This window comes from Polypterus senegalus, chromosome 9, assembly GCF_016835505.1.
Source record: "Polypterus senegalus isolate Bchr_013 chromosome 9, ASM1683550v1, whole genome shotgun sequence".
Lineage (NCBI taxonomy): Eukaryota > Metazoa > Chordata > Cladistia > Polypteriformes > Polypteridae > Polypterus > Polypterus senegalus.
Genome location: NC_053162.1, coordinates 41,857,852 through 41,876,740, shown reverse-complemented (window position 1 = coordinate 41,876,740; position 18,889 = coordinate 41,857,852). Strand labels below are relative to the sequence as shown.

General features: G+C 37.6%; 1 protein-coding gene across 3 annotated transcripts in view; it reads left to right on the top strand.

Moving 5' to 3' along the window:
- The first annotated feature begins 1,798 nt into the window (after positions 1–1,798).
- nup93 (nucleoporin 93) overlaps positions 1,799–18,889 on the top strand; it is an 84,120-nt gene continuing 67,029 nt past the window's right edge. The window contains exons 1-3 of one of the 3 annotated variants that reach the window (XM_039762986.1): positions 1,799–1,928; positions 3,242–3,422; positions 7,862–7,979. In XM_039762986.1, coding sequence (XP_039618920.1) covers positions 3,244–3,422; positions 7,862–7,979 — 297 coding nt within the window. In that variant the 5' untranslated portion in view covers positions 1,799–1,928; positions 3,242–3,243. Of the gene's footprint in view, positions 1,934–3,236; positions 3,423–7,861; positions 7,980–18,889 lie in introns of all 3 variants that reach the window. The other 2 variants (XM_039762987.1, XM_039762985.1) reach the window with 2 other exon arrangements.

Here is an 18,889-nt window from a genome sequence, read left to right as displayed (position 1 = left end):
TAGTGTTGACCATTTCCTACAGTTTAATATGGTAAACTCTTTGACAAGGACTGTAAGCAGCCAGAGAAAGAGTGATGTGCACCACTCCTAAAATTATTGGTTGCCATCTGCAAATTGATCATTCACTCAAGTCTTCCAGAATGAAACGTAAAGATATTATACTTTTTTTAAAACTATTACACCCAGTCCATCCTCCGTTCACTCCACTTTTAATTTGAATGCTGTACTGAAGTAATGGCAATAAAGTTTAAAATAAAATGTAATCCCCTCTCACTGGAATATGTAGAATTTGTACTTACTCCCATTGTTCATGTAAGCTTTCTCTGGTTACTTTGACTTCTTCATGCATCTTAATGACATCTCCATTTTTAAATGACAAAATGACCTTGTGTAGCACACAGACCACAGTCAATGTCTATATGAAGTTTGCATGCCAGTCCTGTGTTCATGTAGGTTTTTTCGGGTCCGTCATTGTTTATTTTGCATGGAGAAATGAACAGATTACGATATTTGCAAGCACTTGTTTTGTAAGTCAAACATGGATATATTGCAATATCAAAAATATATCAAACCATTTTCGATAACATATTACACTTAAATGCTAAGATGTACATAAAAATAAACTAAATTGTGGAGTGGAGTAGATGAACACCCTGAGAAGAAAGCTTTTTTTTTATTGTAATTATATTTTATGTCATAGCTTACAGGATTAAAATGGGGCCATACAGTCTTTTTTTTTCTCCTTTTTTTAGTATCTCCCTTATTTTGCAGATAGCTTGCTTATAAAAATTATTCACATTTTATTATTATACAACATTGAATCAAATTGGATTTTTCCACACTGCTCAACAGTGAAAGACTGTTTAGGGTCAAAATTAAAGCATTATAAGTATAAAACACACAATAGTTGATCAGATCAATGTTATGTAACATCAAACTAGCAACTACTATAGATATGCATTTCTAATTTATAATAATCGTAAAAGCTGTCTATGAAGCAAGTGTTTGTAATTATGATTGCTTTGTAAAGTGGGTCTTTCTTGAGATATGATGAATTCAACTATAATGAATATTTTATTATGGAAGCACAGAATGTGATGACTTCATCACTACTTTCAATGATTTATTTTTTTTCTAATTTCCCTATCCTTTACTTAAACTATATTAAATACAAAGTTCAACAAATTACTTATTATAAAATATATAAATATACACATACGTACGCCGTGACATAGTTTCTGGGAAAGGAGAGTTTAAAAAATGTTAATGCCGTTTTAAAGTTTATACTTTTATGATTTGTAACTAATGGTTAGTTTTGAAGGATTCGGATATATAATTCAAAAACGAATTCGTTGAGGTTTACATTTTTTCTGCTTGAATATAAATGATTAGCTAATACAATGTCAAGACCTATCAAAAACAGTAATACAGAAAGTTCTGCCATTTCAGTAAGGTATTAATGACAGAACTAGATGCCCAACGAATGTACTATGTCATTTCTCCCCAAACATTCAGTGAAAACGAATATTGCAACCGTATAAGTTGTATCAAACGTCCAAATGAATTATTATCATATAATTACTATAAAATAATTAGATACCAGTAAATACTTCGAAGAGTTTAATGAGATTTTTTTCTGTTTTAACAATCGTAATCGCACTTCTTCTAGCTTTCCAGCCATCAAAGTTCCACAGTGTTTTTAAGATTTTGTCTATTTACAGTACAGTATCTTCATTCGTCAAGTGTTAATAAAGTTTTTCAGAATGCCGCGGTGGCCTATGGGAAGCGATTTTCACACCAATCAGAAGGGGGCTTGTGACACGGTGCTTGTAGGGCGGCAATGTGCTTTTTCAGGAGGAAGTAAATAAACATCTGTCTTGAAATATTCACTATATTGGAGATCTGGGAGTTCGGAGCCCGACGACAAGGTGAGGTACACTGAAGCTTTTATCTGGAAGTACTCTTGCATACCATCGATTATTGGAAAGGCAGGGCTCCTCTGTGCATGGGCGCTCTGACACACACCTGATGGGTATATTAGTCCTTAAGGCCCTGCTACTTTGTAAGAGAGACTTTTATCCACTCAAGTTACAGTGTAACACAATTTTCACTGTTGCCAGCAGCTGTATTGTTGTATTTAACAATTTAGCCGTTAATGGGTCAGTCCCCTTTTCATTCCTAATGTAACGGTCCAGTTAACCAGGATGTCTAAAGGTTAGTAAAGATGTCAGGGTTTTTTCAATTGTATGTTATGTGCACTGCCGCAGCATTTATATCTTTCCGCTTTTCCTTTTTAAATTTTAGATCGAAGGGTAAATTAAAATCAATAACAACCGCAAGGTAATGAGCGATGATTAACATGTTAGAACACATAATCTGTCACGCTTTAATTATTTCTAGAATGGAGACATTTCATTGCTTTTGTACGAATATGTTAATAACAAAAGGTTTGACTAAGAGGTCAGTTACGTTAATTAACAGGGGACATCTTGCATTAGCATCTCTCATCGGATTTTTGCTCTTAACAGATTATCTTGTATTGAAAGATCGTGTATTTTTTATGTTGTGTATCTGAGGTGTCCTTTTTTTCCAAAGTGACTTGTGATTGTTCCAAAACAGCATATTGTGTAAAGAGTGATTAAGTATTTAGTCCAGCCCTATTTGCCCCCCATTTAACTGTAAAGTTAGTTATAAAACACAACATCGTGCCCTTTAAAATAGATTACCTTCCTACAGGTAAAGTCCTATGACAGGTGCAGAAGCCTGTGTACAGAGCCAGCAAACCAATTACTTTAAACCAGTGATCTTTACCTGTAGCAATAAGGGTAGGAGCTTTTGTGCCTGCATGTTGATACAAAGTAGATTTGATAAGGCATGTTTACATTTGTTATGTTCAAATCAATACTGAAGATCATAAAATTGTATTTTAACTATTTAAACTTAAGGCAATGAAAGCAATGTGAAAACTGTATGCACCAAAGTTGCTACCCCTTTCTCACATAAAATATCTCACAAACAGTTGTTTAGGTAAATACTGAAAACATACACTTCTGGAGAGATGATAATTTTATAAATATTAAACGTAGAAGCTCCCTGAAATTTTATTGACATTCCCTATTGTAACTAATATATGAAAGCACCATTTTTTTAAAATCCAGGGTTAGCTACTCTGTCCTGAGATGGTTCACATAAGTGCATTGATCTGATGTAATGTGGTCAATTTGTCTAATTTCTAGAACAGGTATGGATGTGGAAGGCTTTGGGGAACTCCTCCAACAAGCAGAACAGCTTGCTGCAGAGACAGAAGCAATCTCAGAACTTCCCCATGTAGAACGAAACCTCCAGGAAATACAGCAAGCAGGAGAACGTCTGAGATCTAGAACTTTGACACGTACTTCACAGGACACGGCAGATGTTAAAGCGTAAGTGTAAAATATGCAGCACTGTAGTTTATTGAACAAGATGTCAACTTCAGTCAACAAACAGACACTAAAAACTGTTTTAAAAGTAGTGTATAGAAATAAATTACAGAAAATGTAGTGATGAAATTGTTAACTAAGCTTTTGAAAGGGCTTATGACATCATTATTTATCCATTTAGATTATTCCTGGTTTTGATTTACTAACACTATCAAGCAAAAGAGAAATGTGTGTATGTATATATGTATATAATTATATATCAGCGGTTCTCAAACTTTTTTAGAATTTCTTGCGTGGCAGTCCCTTTAAAAACTGTTCGATGGCTTGCGGACCCTTTTATTAAAAATTGAAAAATCAAAATTATTTCAAGAAAATTTGGGGCGCCAAATACTTTGCACAAGGGTGCCACATAACCACTGTGCGGCACTTCATAGGTACAGGCTGCTGTGAATAAAACATTTTTTGACAAACAATTATTTATTCAGAAAATATTACGTACATCTTAGTTATTAAATTTAAGTTAAAATTTTAATGGGATGGATGCAGTTGCGTTGCCTTAACGAGTTCTTATATGTTTGGCTTTGTTTTGGCCAGTGCAACTCTCATATCATTTATCATGTCTAATCTGTTTCGAGGTTTTGTTTTTATAATAAGTAGTGTGGAAAAAGTCATCTCGCACTCATAGATGGTTGCGAATGGAATCTGCACTCTTAGAGCCATCTTTGCAACATTGGGATATGGCTGTGCCATTTCAATCCAAAAATCAATACAACACATTTCACGGAAAACCATGTTTTGCACTCCCATCATTTATCAAATCAATAAACTGTTCTTGAATTAAATTGTCTAAAATATACAAAAACTGTTCCCGAGTGTTTTGATTCTACAAAAGAACCTATAATTTTTGATTATGATAAAAATAATAAGGGCTGGTTTGTGCTGAGCGATAACGGTGGGAAAACAATGCAGTAGCAGTGAATAGCAGAACAGCGGATTAGTGGTTGGGTCTAGGTGGTGGGAGTAACGACAGAGCTTAATCACTTACTTCCCCTCGGATGGTAAAGGTTAATAATTATAAAAAATATAAATAGTATAAATATGCAATCATTTCTCACAGTCCCACCGAAACTGCTTAGGGGACCGCAGACCCCAGTTTGAGAACCGCTGTTATATATATATATATATATATATATATATATATATATATATATATATATATATATATACACAAAAACACATGCATACAGTGGTTATGGAAAAGAATCACCCCTTTAAAAATATTAACGTTTTGTTGCTTCACAGTCCAAAATGAAAACACACACAAAAATATTAGTTTTATTTACTTAATGCAACCTATAATATCCAAGTCAAAGATATAATAGCAACAGTTCAGACAGATAAATAAAAAACAAGAATTACTGAGATTGATAAAGGAAGAGAGGAAGGAGATTGTAAACTCAGTAAGGTGGAAGTAATCACCTTCTCCATTGCACACCAAGGTAATTGGGTTCCACCTGTGATCATATGTAATCACTGTGATTAGTTTAGCATAGAAACGGCTATTGACTGGAGCATTCTATTGCTTGATAGTGCAACTGAAATCAAATTGTTGATTATGGGTGGCAAGGCACTTTCAGAAGATATCCAGGATAAAGTTGTGGACAGGCACAAGCCAGGAAATCAATACAAAAGGATTTCAAAAGCTTTATCAATCCCTAGCAACACAGTAAAGTCCATTATATATATATATATATATATATATACACACAGTATAATGTATATACTGTATAATATAAAGGTGGATATATAATTGCCGTTAACCATTAGTTTGACATGTTAAATGTTTCTACGATTAAATTTTTTAACGCAACTACTGAATGTGTTAATTTAGTGACTTTGCAACAACGTGTTGTTACTGAAACAGTGTCAAATGAATCCAAGTCTGTTAATAGTGATAGCAGGTCACCAGGGTTAGCTTCACTTTCCTGTGGTATTCCTTGATGATGATCTTCATAGTGATCCACACCCACCTAAATAACCACCGCAAAAGAAAATGTGAATGCACAAACTGTCATAATACTCTGAAGATGAGCTACTGTCTCACTCATCCTCCACCAAATCAGTTGTTGAGTGATACAGACTTGGGCAACAAATTGACATTAACTTGGTCCACTACAGTGGGCAAAGCTACAGGACAAATACCCAGCACTGGCTAAATTAGCCCGAAAATGATTTTGCATCCTTGGCCATGACAGTCCCTTGCAGTGTTGGGGATAACAGATAGAAATATAATTGTGTTATACAGTCAAATTACTTTTTAAAGTAATGAGTTAACTGATGCAATACTTATTTTATTGAATACCTGTGCTACTTAAAAAAAAAAAATAAAATAAAAATATAATTTTTTTTTACTGTGTTTTATTTTTCAGAAGTTTTGTTGGTTTTCCCAAAGATTGCATGCTGTTAGGCATGTAACATCGTGCACACAGGTTTTGCAGTTGTCTGGTGATAGCTAGTAAGGAAGAGATTAAGTACGTGTGTAGCATTCAATTGAGTGAAAAGAACAGAGGAAAAGGTATAGGTCTTGCATGTGCCGAAAGCTAAATTTTTCCTGCCCAGTTTAGGATCACATGAAATTAGTGATCACCTCAAGACAGCATGCTGTGTGCAATCCTGTAACAGAAACCCTTTAATAAATTGTCAGTTTAGTTTTAATCCAGCTGTTTGCTGTAGATGTATTGAAACAGTGTGATCGGAAACATACCTCTCAAAGGTTAGAATGTCTGTTTTTTAGCAATTGCATGTTTCATGGGTTCTTTTAAAGTTAAAAAATTTGTAAGAGTTTTTTGTTGGGGAATAACCATCTGTTCTAAAGTGAAATGTTAACAGTTAAGAATGGTTGAGTAATCTTGAACTGCTATTTTCAGTAATTGAAAGCATTTTTTTTTGTTTTGGTAGTTAAAAATGACTGTGACCTGATCTCTGAAGCTATAGTATCTACTTCACATTCCCATAAAGTGCTTATTAGTGCCAGTTAACATTACAGGGTTTTTTTACGCAAATGAATTTGTGTACTTCCTATATCAAGACCAGCCTGCATCCTCCATCCTCCCTTACCTGTTTAAAACATAAAAAATGGATTAAAAAATTTGTTTTAGTGAGGAACATAGTTGTCTTTGGTAGATATTACTTTAATGGCTTGCATTTTCACGCTAATGAAACAGAATGCACCAGTTACTAAGCAAAGGGAAAAAGTGAAAATTTAGGAGTGCTATATACTGCTATGAAAATGCAAGTCATATTTAATAAGTGCTGTTTTCTGCTATTTGCTAGCATTTTATGTCAGAGTGTCATAAAGAAAACTTTAACATTTACACACTTGAAACTCCAAGTTTGTATTCATTTTATTTATTCTTAGTTTTGTTTAACTCTAAAATAATTTTTCAGCCATAAATAATGCCTGTAATTTCACATGTTGTTTTCAGATTTGTAAAGAGTTATTAGATGATCAGAAGGAATTATCCTTCTAGAGTGACATGTTACCTCTCTGCCGCATTGGTGTTAAGTAACATAAATATTAACTTAGAGTAATGATATTTCTTGTGTCAGTAGTGGGTATAGCAATATGCTTTATTAGTGCGTGCATAATTACATAAGTAATAAATATCTGTGTATGTACTGTGTATTGCTACTAAGAGTGTCCAGTTTAGGCTTGATGTTAAATAAGTTGGCCACAAGCAAGTATGTTAATTCTAGCTAGGAATTCTGACTTTTTAAACTGTGGAACTAAGTTTCATGTATTGTATGTATTCTGACGGCTATAATACTGAGTGCTAAGTGTCCATTCTGGGTGTGCCTCTTTTCTGAGAGTCTAACGTTTGAATTCTATATTAGTTGTGAAGTTGTAACCCAGTCTCTCTTTGCTGAATTGTAGTTATTGTGTAACACTGTTTGTTAATTTTATTGTGCACCAGAGTGAGGCAGGCTAAAACTGAAGTGGTTGAATTATTGCAGCAAACAAAAATAATCCAATACTGGTTTCATAATGTGCTCCCCTCTCTTGTCTTTCCTGGCAGCTTTCAATGAACTAAACATTTGTCCTTCGGTTTTTCATCTAAGGTTTTCAATCTCATCAAACTCAACATTTGAAGGTGTCCAGTATGCCACTTTCAAGTACTTGGTCCTTTTTGTGAATAACTATTTTCTAATACTTAGGCAAATTTTACCATTGACAAACATCTGTCTGTGGTCTTGTGTCCTGGTTGAACACAATGAACTTATCCTGAAAATTGTTAGATGTTGCTACTTGCTAAGCCTGATATCGTCTTTAGTATCAAGGTCATAGTGGCGTTTTCCTAAATTAGTTCATGAATTAATGAATGATTTGTTGACTGCTGAATGTTTAATTGCTGTTTGTTTTAATCTTTTTTTTTTCTTTGCAGCTCTATTCTTCTTGGATCTAGGGGATTAGACATCTCTCATATCTCTCAAAGGTTAGAAAGTCTGAGTGCAGCTACAACATTTGAACCATTGGAGCCAGTGAGAGATACTGATATACAGGTATAACATCTCTGTTTCTCTGTGGGCTGTTACTTTTTAATGGTATTTCTTTGGCATAGTTGATTTTGGCTTGACAGGATATATTACATTTCTATATTTTTAGCACCTTTAAATTATGCATACAGCTTTTTGTTCTGATTTATTATCATCTTTGTGGAGTCAACTGTCTACTTACATTTTTCTCTAAAGCATGTGAGCTGCTCATTCAATAAAGGCATCCTGCAGACCTGAAATATCTTGCCCTCTTGTCATCTCCTGAGTGCTGCAAGCGAGAAATTGATGTCTTAAGCAAATGTATTTTATTAATTAAGCTTTTTGAACATCAGTGTTTCATTTTTGATTTTTATTTTTCTTTCTGCGTCTGATATTAGTATCACTGCAGTTTCGAAGGATGGCAATTTTGCCTATGTAAATGTGCATTTAATTCTTGCCAGTAGGCCTTGTTGTTGAAATCTTCATTAGTTAATAGGACCATTTGGTGCAGGTGCAAGTTCTCATTAGATGCTTGTTGTGTAATACATGAAATATGCTTATAATATCTGACTAAGAGGTTCAGAAAAATGCATACTTTTTGCATAAATTGGGGGGGTGGGGTGAGACAAACAATGGCATGTTGCAAATACCCATGCTTTGCATATCTTGAAATTAGTTTTCTAACTACGTTTTTCTATTTTTAAGTAAATTCTGCCATTGTGTATGGATATGGTATTATTTTATATAAAAAAAGTTATTTTTTTATAGCTGTAACACTTTGTCTTATTTATGCAATAGTGTCAGCATTCAAATATTTTGTTTTACATTTTATTATACATTAGCAAAATACCTGCGCTTCGCAGCGGAGAAGTAGTGTTTTAAAGAAGTAATGAAAAAGAAAAGGAAACATTTTGAAAAAAACGTAACATGATTGTCAATGTAATTGTTTTGTCACTGTTGTGAGTGATGAGTGTTGCTGTCATTATATATATATATATATATATATATATATATATATACACACACATCCACATATATATATATATATATATATATATATATACATACATATACATACACACACACACACACACACATATATACACACAAATACATATATATATACAGGTGTGTGTGTGTATGTATATATATATATATATATATATATATATATATATATACACTCACCTAAAGGATTATTAGGAACACCTGTTCAATTTCTCATTAATGCAATTATTTAATCAACCAATCACCTGGCAGTTGCTTCAATGCATTTAGGGGTGTGGTCCTGGTCAAGACAATCTCCTGAACTCCAAACTGAATGTCAGAATGGGAAAGAAAGGGGATTTAAGCAATTTTGAGCGTGGCATGGTTGTTGGTGCCAGACGGGCCGGTCTGAGTATTTCACAATCTGCTCAGTTACTGGGATTTTCACGCACAACCATTTCTAGGGTTTACAAAGAATGGTGTGAAAAGGGAAAAACATCCAGTATGCTGCAGTCCTGTGGGCGAAAATGCCTTGTTGATGCTAGAGGTCAGAGGAGAATGGGTCGACTTATTCAAGCTGATAGAAGAGCATCTTTGACTGAAATAACCACTCGTTACAACCGAGGTATGCAGCAAAGCATTTGTGAAGCCACAACACGCACAACCTTGAGGCAGATGGGCTACAACAGCAGAAGACCCCACTGGGTACCACTCATCTCCACTACAAATAGGAAAAAGAGGCTACAATTTGCACAAGCTCACCAAAATTGGACAGTTGAAGACTGGAAAAATGTTGCCTGGTCTGATGAGTCTCGATTTCTGTTGAGACATTCAAATGGTAGAGTCAGAATTTGGCGTAAACAGAATTAGAACATGGATCCATCATGCCTTGTTACCACTGTGCAGGCTGGTGGTGGTGGTGGTGTAATGGTGTGGGTGATGTTTTCTTGGCACACTTTAGGCCCCTTAGTGCCAATTGGGCATCGTTTAAATGCCACGGGCTATGTGAGCATTGTTTCTGACCATGTCCATCCCTTCATGACTACCATGTACCCATCCTCTGATGGCTACTTCCAGCAGGATAATGCACCATGTCACAAAGCTCGAATCATTTCAAATTGGTTTCTTGAACATGACAATGAGTTCACTGTACTAAAATGGTCCCCACAGTCACCAGATCTCAACCGAATAGAGCATCTTTGGGATGTGGTGGAACGGGAGCTTCGTGCCCTGGATGTGCATCCCACAAATCTCCATCAACTGCAAGATGCTATCCTATCAATATGGGCAAACATTTCTAAAGAATGCTTTCAGCACCTTGTTGAATCAATGCCACGTAGAATGAAGGCATTTCTGAAGGCGAAAGGGGGTCAAACACCGTATTAGTATGGTGTTCCTAATAATCATTTAGGTGAGTGTATATATATATATATATATATATATATATATATATATATATATATATGTATATATATATATATATATATATATACTGTATATAGTGGCTTGCAAAAGTATTTGGCCCCCTTGAACTTTTCAGTTATTTATTTGTAAAAATTGTTTGGAATCATGTATGATTTTCGTTCCACGTCTCACGTGTACACCACTTTGTATTGGTCTTTCATGTGGAATTCCAATAAAATTGATTCATGTTTGTGGCTGTAATGTGACAAAATGTGGAAAAGTTCAAGGGGGCCGAATACTTTTGCAAGCCACTGTATATACATACACACACACACATATATAAACATATATATACATATACATACAGTGGTGTGAAAAACTATTTGCCCCCTTCCTGATTTCTTAATCTTTTGCATGTTTGTCACACAAAATGTTTCTGATCATCAAACACATTTAACCATTAGTCAAATATAACACAAGTAAACACAAAATGCAGTTTTTAAATGATGGTTTTATTATTTAGGGAGAAAAAAAAATCCAAACCTACATGGCCCTGTGTGAAAAAGTAATTGTCCCCTGAACCTAATAACTGGTTGGGCCACCCTTAGCAGCAATAACTGCAATCAAGCGTTTGCGATAACTTGCAATGAGTCTTTTACAGCACTCTGGAGGAATTTTGGCCCACTCATCTTTGCAGAATTGTTGTAATTCAGCTTTATTTGAGGGTTTTCTAGCATGAACCGCCTTTTTAAGGTCATGCCATAGCATCTCATTTGGATTCAGGTCAGGACTTTGACTAGGCCACTCCAAAGTCTTCATTTTGTTTTTCTTCAGCCATTCAGAGGTGAATTTGCTGGTGTGTTTTGGGTCATTGTCCTGTTGCAGCACCCAAGATCGCTTCAGCTTGAGTTGACGAACAGATGGCCGGACATTCTCCTTCAGGATTTTTTGGTAGACAGTAGAATTCATGGTTCTATCTATCACAGCAAGCCTTCCAGGTCCTGAAGCAGCAAAACAACCCCAGACCATCACACTACCACCACCATATTTTATTGTTGGTATGATGTTCTTTTTCTGAAATGCTGTGTTCCTTTTACGCCAGATGTAACGGGACATTTGCCTTCCAAAAGTTCAACTTTTGTCTCATCAGTCCACAAGGTATTTTCCCAAAAGTCTTGGCAATCATTGAGATGTTTCTTAGCAAAATTGAGACGAGCCCTAATGTTCTTTTGCTTAACAGTGGTTTGCGTCTTGGAAATCTGCCATGTAGGCCGTTTTTGCCCAGTCTCTTTCTTATGGTGGAGTCGTGAACACTGACCTTAATTGAGGCAAGTGAGGCTTGCAGTTCTTTAGACATTGTCCTGGGGTCTTTTGTGACCTCTCGGATGAGTCGTCTCTGCGCTCTTGGGGTAATTTTGGTCGGCCGGCCTCTCCTGGGAAGGTTCACCACTGTTCCATGTTTTGCCATTTGTGGATAATGGCTCTCACTGTGGTTCGCTGGAGTCCCAAAGCTTTAGAAATGGCTTTATAACCTTTAGCAGACTGATAGATCTCAATTACTTCTGTTCTCATTTGTTCCTGAATTTCTTTGGATCTTGGCAAGATGTCTAGCTTTTGAGGTGCTTTTGGTCTACTTCTGTGTCAGGCAGCTCCTATTTAAGTGATTTCTTGATTGAAACAGGTGTGGCAGTAATCAGGCCTGGGAGTGGCTACGGAAATTGAACTCAGGTGTGATACACCACAGTTAGGTTATTTTTAACAAGGGGGCAATTACTTTTTCACACAGGGCCATGTAGGTTTGGATTTTTTTTCTACCTAAATAATAAAAACCATCATTTAAAACTGCATTTTGTGTTTACTTGTGTTATATTTGACTAATGGTTAAATGTGTTTGATGATCAGAAACATTTTGTGTGACAAACATGCAAAAGAATAAGAAATCAGGAAGGGGGCAAATAGTTTTTCACACCACTGTACATATCCACATATATACATATACATACACACACACTCTTTGGGGTGCAAGCAACTGTTGCTGGGGGTGCCAGAATCCATCAAGGAAGAAAAATGAAAAACATTATTTGTACAAAATCTTCATTTATTTATCCGTTCCTAAATAATTAAATGGGCAGGCTATTTCGTATCAGTGCAATACGCTCTTACGTGCAAGTCTGCGTGGATATTATGAACTATCGTATCTGTTCAAGTTCTATTTAAATTTTAAATAGAAGGAATTTTTATTTAGTCGACAGAAATATCTTTGGTAGGAATGTAAGTTAAATGTAGGCATCCTTGCATAAATTTTTCTTCACCATACAAATGTAAAGAGTAAATTCGCCTTGCATTCCAACCAAAGATATTTATGTCAACTAAATAGAACTTGAAAAGATATATTTTTTCGAATGTGATCGCGCAATTCAGATCGAGTTGACGCACATCGAGCCGGCGTGCTATTGTGGTTTCGCCTGCGTGCCTCAATAAGTCACCCTCCCCTCGCTCTTACTTTTTACCGTTCATCTAATGAATACACTGAGTATGGCTTTACCAAAACAATCATTGATGGCGAATAAAGTATCCATTATTCATAAAGCTTCAATTGGTGATCTGTCTTTTTGCGTTAACCACGTATTTTTTCATACGTCTCAAACCAAGGGGATGCGAGGGTAAAATGAATCGGGAAGCGCGTACATACTCAGTGCACCCCCTCTCGGGAATCGAACCTCGGACGTCGGTGCTAGAGGCAAAGCCTCTACCATTGCGCCACGGCGTGTGGTTTGTCTATTTGAGAGTATGTAGATCGAGGTATATATATATATATATATATATATATATATATATATATATATATATATATATATATATATATATATATATATATATATATATATATATATATATATATATATATATACTGCTCAAAAGAATTAAAGGAACACTTTTAATCAGAGTATAGCATAAAGTCAATGAAACTTATGGGATATTAATCTGGTCAGTTAAGTAGCAGAGGGGTTGTTAATCAGTTTCAGCTGCTGTGGTGTTAATGAAATTAACAACAGATGCACTAGAGGGGCAACAATGAGATGACCCCCAAAACAGGAATGGTTTAACAGGTGGAGGCCACTGACATTTTTCCCTCCTCATTTTTTCTGTTTCTTCACTAGTTTTGCATTTGGCTACAGTCAGTGTCACTACTGGTAGCACGAGGTGATACCTGGACCCTACAGAGGTTGCACAGGTAGTCCAACTTCTCCAGGATGGCACATCAATACGTGTCATTGCCAGAAGGTTTGCTGTGTCTCCCTGCACAGTCTCAAGGGCATGGAGGAGATTCTAGGAGACAAGCAGTTACTCTAGGAGAGCTGGAGAGGGCCATAGAAGGTCCATAACCCATCAGCAGGACCAGTATCTGCTCCTTTGGGCAAGGAGGAACAGGATGAGCACTGCCAGAGCCCTACAAAATGACCTCCAGCAGGCCACTGGTGTGAATGTCTCTGACCAAACAATCAGAAACAGACTTCATGAGGGTTGCCTGAGGGCCCAAATGTCTACTGCCCTGTGCTCACTGCACAGCACCGGGAGCTCAATTGGCATTTGCCATAGAATACCAGAATTGGCAGGTCCACCACTGGCGTCCTGTGCTTTTCACAGATGAGAGCAGGTTCACCCTGAGTATATGTGAAAGGCGTGAAAGGGTCAGGAGAAGCTGTGGAGAATATTATGCTGCCTGTAACATCGTTTAGCATGACTGGTTTGGTGGTGGGTCAGTGATGATCTTGGAGGCATATCCATGGGCGACTCACAGACCTCTACAGGCTAGACAGCGGCATCTTGACTGCCATTAGGTATCAGGATGAAATCCTTGGACCCATTGTCAGACCCTACGCTGGTGCAGTAGGTCCTGGTTTCCTCTAATGCACGACAATGCCCGGCCTCATGTGGCAAGAGTATGCAGGCAGTACCTGGAGGATGAAGGAATTGAAACAATTGAATGGCCTTCACGATCCCCTGACTTAAACCCAATAGAACATCTGTGGGACATTATGTTTCGGTCCATTAGGCGCGCAGGTTGCTCCTCAGACTGTATAACAGCTCAGGGATGCCCTCATACAGATCTGGGAGGAAATGCCACAAGACACCATCCGTTGTCTCATTAGGAGCATGTCCCGACGTTGTCAAGCATGCATACAAGCTCGTGGGGGCCACACAAGATACTGAAAAGCATTTTGAGTAGCAGAAATTAAGTTTTTGAAAAAATGGACTAGCCTGCCACATCTTCATTTCACTCTGATTTTAGGGTGTCTACACAATTGAGCCCTCTGTAGGCAGAAAACTTTTATTTCCATTAAAAGACTTGGCATCCTTTTGTTCCTAAGACATTGCCCTGTTGTTATTTGTATAGATATCCAACTTCATATTGAGATCTGATGTATCTAATGTGTTTCTTTAAAGTGTTCCTTTAATTTTTGTGAGCAGTGTACATATATATACATATATACCCGCGCTTCGCAGTGGAGAAGCAGTGTGTTAAAGAAGTTATGAAAAAGAAAAGGGAACATTTTAAAAATAACGTAACATGATTGTCAATATACAGTAATTGTTTTGTGAGTGAGAGGTGACATTCCAGCTCTTCACCCTTAGCAGAGTCCTGGAGGGTGCATGGGAGTTTGCCCGACCGGTCTACATGTGTTTTGTGGACTTGGAAAAGGCATTCGACCGTGTCCCTCGGGGAATCCTGTGGGGGTGCTCGGGAGTATGGGGTACGGACCCTGATAAGAGCTGTTCGGTCTCTGTACAACCGGTGTCAGAGCTTGGTCCGCATTGCCGGCAGTAAGTCGAGCCTGTTTCCAGTGAGAGTTGGACTCCGCCAGGGCTGCCCTTTGTCACCGATTCTGTTCATAACTTTATGGACAGAATTTCTAGCGCAGCCAGGGTGTTGAAGGGGTCCGGTTTGGTGGATTTAGGATTGGGTCACTGCTTTTTGCAGATGATGTTGTCCTGTTTGCTTCATCAGGCCGTGATCTTCAGCTCTCTCTGGATCGGTTCGCAGCTGAGTGTGAAGCGGCTGGGATGAGAATCAGCACCTCCAAATTCGAGAGCATGGTCCTCAGCCGGAAAAGGGTGGAGTGCCCTCTCAGGGTTGGGGAAGAGATCCTGCCCCAAGTGGAGGAGTTCAAGTATCTTGGGGTCTTGTTCACGAGTGAGGGAAGAATGGAGCGTGAGATCGACAGGCGGATCGGTGCGGCATCCGCAGTGATGCGGGCTCTGCATCGGTCTGTCGTGGTGAAAAAGGAGCTGAGCCGTAAGGCAAAGCTCTTAATTTACCAGTCGATCTATGCTCCTACCCTCACCTATGGTCATGAGCTATGGGTAGTGACCGAAAGAACGAGATCGCGAATACAAGCGGCTGAAATGAGTTTCCTCCGCAGGGTGTCTGGGCTTTCCCTTAAAGATAGGGTGAGAAGCTCAGTCATCTGGGAGGGGCTCAGAGTAGAGCCGCTGCTCCTCCGCATCGAGAGGAGTCAGATTAGGTGGCTCGGGCATCTGATCAGGATGCCTCCTGGACGCCTCCCTGGTGAGGTGTTCCGGGCACATCCAACCGGGAGGAGGCCCCGGGGAAGACCCAGGACACGCTGGAGGGACTATGTCTCCCGGCTGGCCTGGGAAGCTTGGGATTCTCCTGGAAGAGCTGGAAGAAGTGGCGGGGAGAGGGAAGTCTGGGCCTCTCTGCTTAAGCTGCTGCCCCCGCGACCCGACCTCGGATAAGCGGAAGAGGATGGATGGATGGATGGTTTTGTGAGTGTTTTGAGTGTTGCTGTCATCAAGGATTTGATTATCATTATTTCTTTCAATCAGGTTCGTATTTGTAGGATGTGTTGTGTTCAAGTTACATTCTGTGTTTGTCAATCGTTGTAAAGATAACAGGTTTCATTCATCGATTCGTTTCTTACTGCATCAATAAACAGCTCGTCTTCCTCTTTATCTGAGACATGACACACTGCATGGACGGGACGGGTAAGGAATGAGTCTGCCAAATTTCAGCCTTCTACCTACACGGGAAGTTGGAGAATTAGTGATGAGTCAGTGAGTCAGTCAGTCAGTGAGGGCTTTGCCTTTTATTAGTATAGATATTTGTAAACTATAATTTACAAATTATTATCTTTAGTAAATTATCCCCTATATGGTAACTACAGCTCTAAATGCTTATATGCTTGGAAAGAACATTTCAAGGATTGTATCTGTCTTAATGTGGTATTTTATAAGTTCAGTTTCTAGGGACTGACTTAAAATATATAGCAAATAGTGTGCTTGATGTCTGTAGCAGTAGTAATGCTTTGGAAATCATTCCATGCAAGGTTTAGGGAATCACTAATGTTCTGTTCCATATTATTATTGATTTGATGATGTTCTCTGGAAAATGAACTGTGTAAATGATATTTTCAATTTAAGGAATTAAAGGCTACAGTGCATCCTTAAAGTATTCACAGCGCATAACTTTTTCCACATTTTGTTATGTTACAGCCTTATTCCAAAATGGATTAAATTCATTTTTTTCCTCAGAATTCTACACACAACACCCCATAATGACAACGTGAAAAAGTTTACTTGAGATTTTTGCATATTTATTAAAAATAAAAAAACTGAGAAATCACATGTACATAACCTAGCTGTTGTTGGAATGCTTTTGGTATACACACTTCAAGCAAGCCAGCAGATGATCCGACCGCTTCTTTTTAGTCTGCATTCAGCTCCCCTCCCCCCTTTCACAATGCGAGCAACATAGACGCAAAGTGGCAAAAGGACAGCTGCTGTACAGGCTTTTAAATGATTGATGCGCAGTGCAACAAACAGAACAGGCAACTCACCAGCAGCAGCAGTAGAAAGACAGTAGCTGATCCGACAGCATCTCCTTAGCGTGCGTTCAGCCACCCCCCTTCACAACATTATACGTCCTGCAAGAAAGAGATTTAACCACGCCCGGGGCTGGAAAATAAAGGTGAAGTATTGTTTTTACAAACGTTTTAAAGTAAAAATAATGCATATGTAACAATTCCCATGAAAATAACAATCTCTTTAAATTGTATATCCAGTAAACCAAACCCAGGGGTGGGTGAGCGAAGCCCCCTAGTATACATACGATATAAATAAATCTGTAAATATTTGCAATTAACCAAAGAATATTGTGCAATTTCACACTGCTGTCAATATAACAGTGCAACATACAATACACATATAGACAGGACATTTGTAAACAGTCAAGTATGTTGGACATGAGGAAACAGAAGCTAGGTTATAAGCAGAAGTTCCTGAGATCAGTCATGAAGTTTGTGCTATCACAGATGTTTAAGCAGTCACAATAGGTAATTTTTATTGGAAGACAGTAGCAGCAGTATTAGAGGCTGTGTAGTGATTCAAATGTATTAAAAGAATTTGTTATTTCTACAATGGAAGATTCAAGAACAGAGCAGCAGAATACTGAAATCCACCCAAAATGTTTTGTGAAAGGTTGTAATTAAGAAGCTGATGGTTGTTTTGTTTTAGTAATGATGATACAACCGATTCAGACTCATGAATAGGCTGTTCCTAGAAGTAATATGCAAAAACACATCTGTGCAATATCAAAAAAAGTGAATCTGGAGTAATATAATGCTGAAATTATTACAAGAAAAAAAATCCAAAAAAAAACAACTTTTGTTTACCTTTGGTTGTCAATTTCTTTTCTTTGAATAATACATATTTTAGTTTTTCACACGTTCAAATTGTATTGAATGTGCTATAGTAATAGTCAGTCTGACAGACCTAGTGGAGCTTGTTTTGCCCTTTTGATTCCTTTATTTAAGGGTTTAGGTAAGACTTGGAATTTTCTGTCCACAATTTTAAAAACAGAAATAGAGCTTATACCTCTGCAAATAAATTCAGATATTTTCACAACAGCTTTTAAATTGTGGAGGATCTTTCATTGCTGCAACAACAGCCTAAGACATTTGTAGGAGTTATTAGTTTTAGTAATACAGACGGCAACTCTGGAATGCTCATTTTGCACCTTAACACTAAGGTCAAAGTTTTAGATAAATCACTTGCTACATATCTAGCAAAAATCCTGTCTTCTGTTATTTCATAGCACATCAGGATGGATTCTTTAAGAGCATGCATTTTTCAAAATTCAGTCCATGCTGTCATTTTTATGTAATGCAATCTTTATCAATGTTAGAGTACCCAGATATGTTATCCTTTCCAAATACTAAAAAGACTTTTGATAGAATTGAATTTGACTGTTTATTCTTTGCATCGTGTAGGTTAACATTTGATCCTGTACTGAAATATGTGTATAGTTTATAACAGGGTTTCTCAGCCTCTGTACCGTGATCCATTTTTGTGTTGCTGGCTGCTGCTGGTGGGTTGCAAGTTGCTGTTGTTGATCATGACAATCTGAAGGTCATGCTTGTCATTCCCCCTCAGATGATCATGCTCGATTAACTCCCCCAGCTTTGCTCTTGACAGTCATGCTCATATCATTAACAGTGACCACCCAAATCAGTGCTCCATAC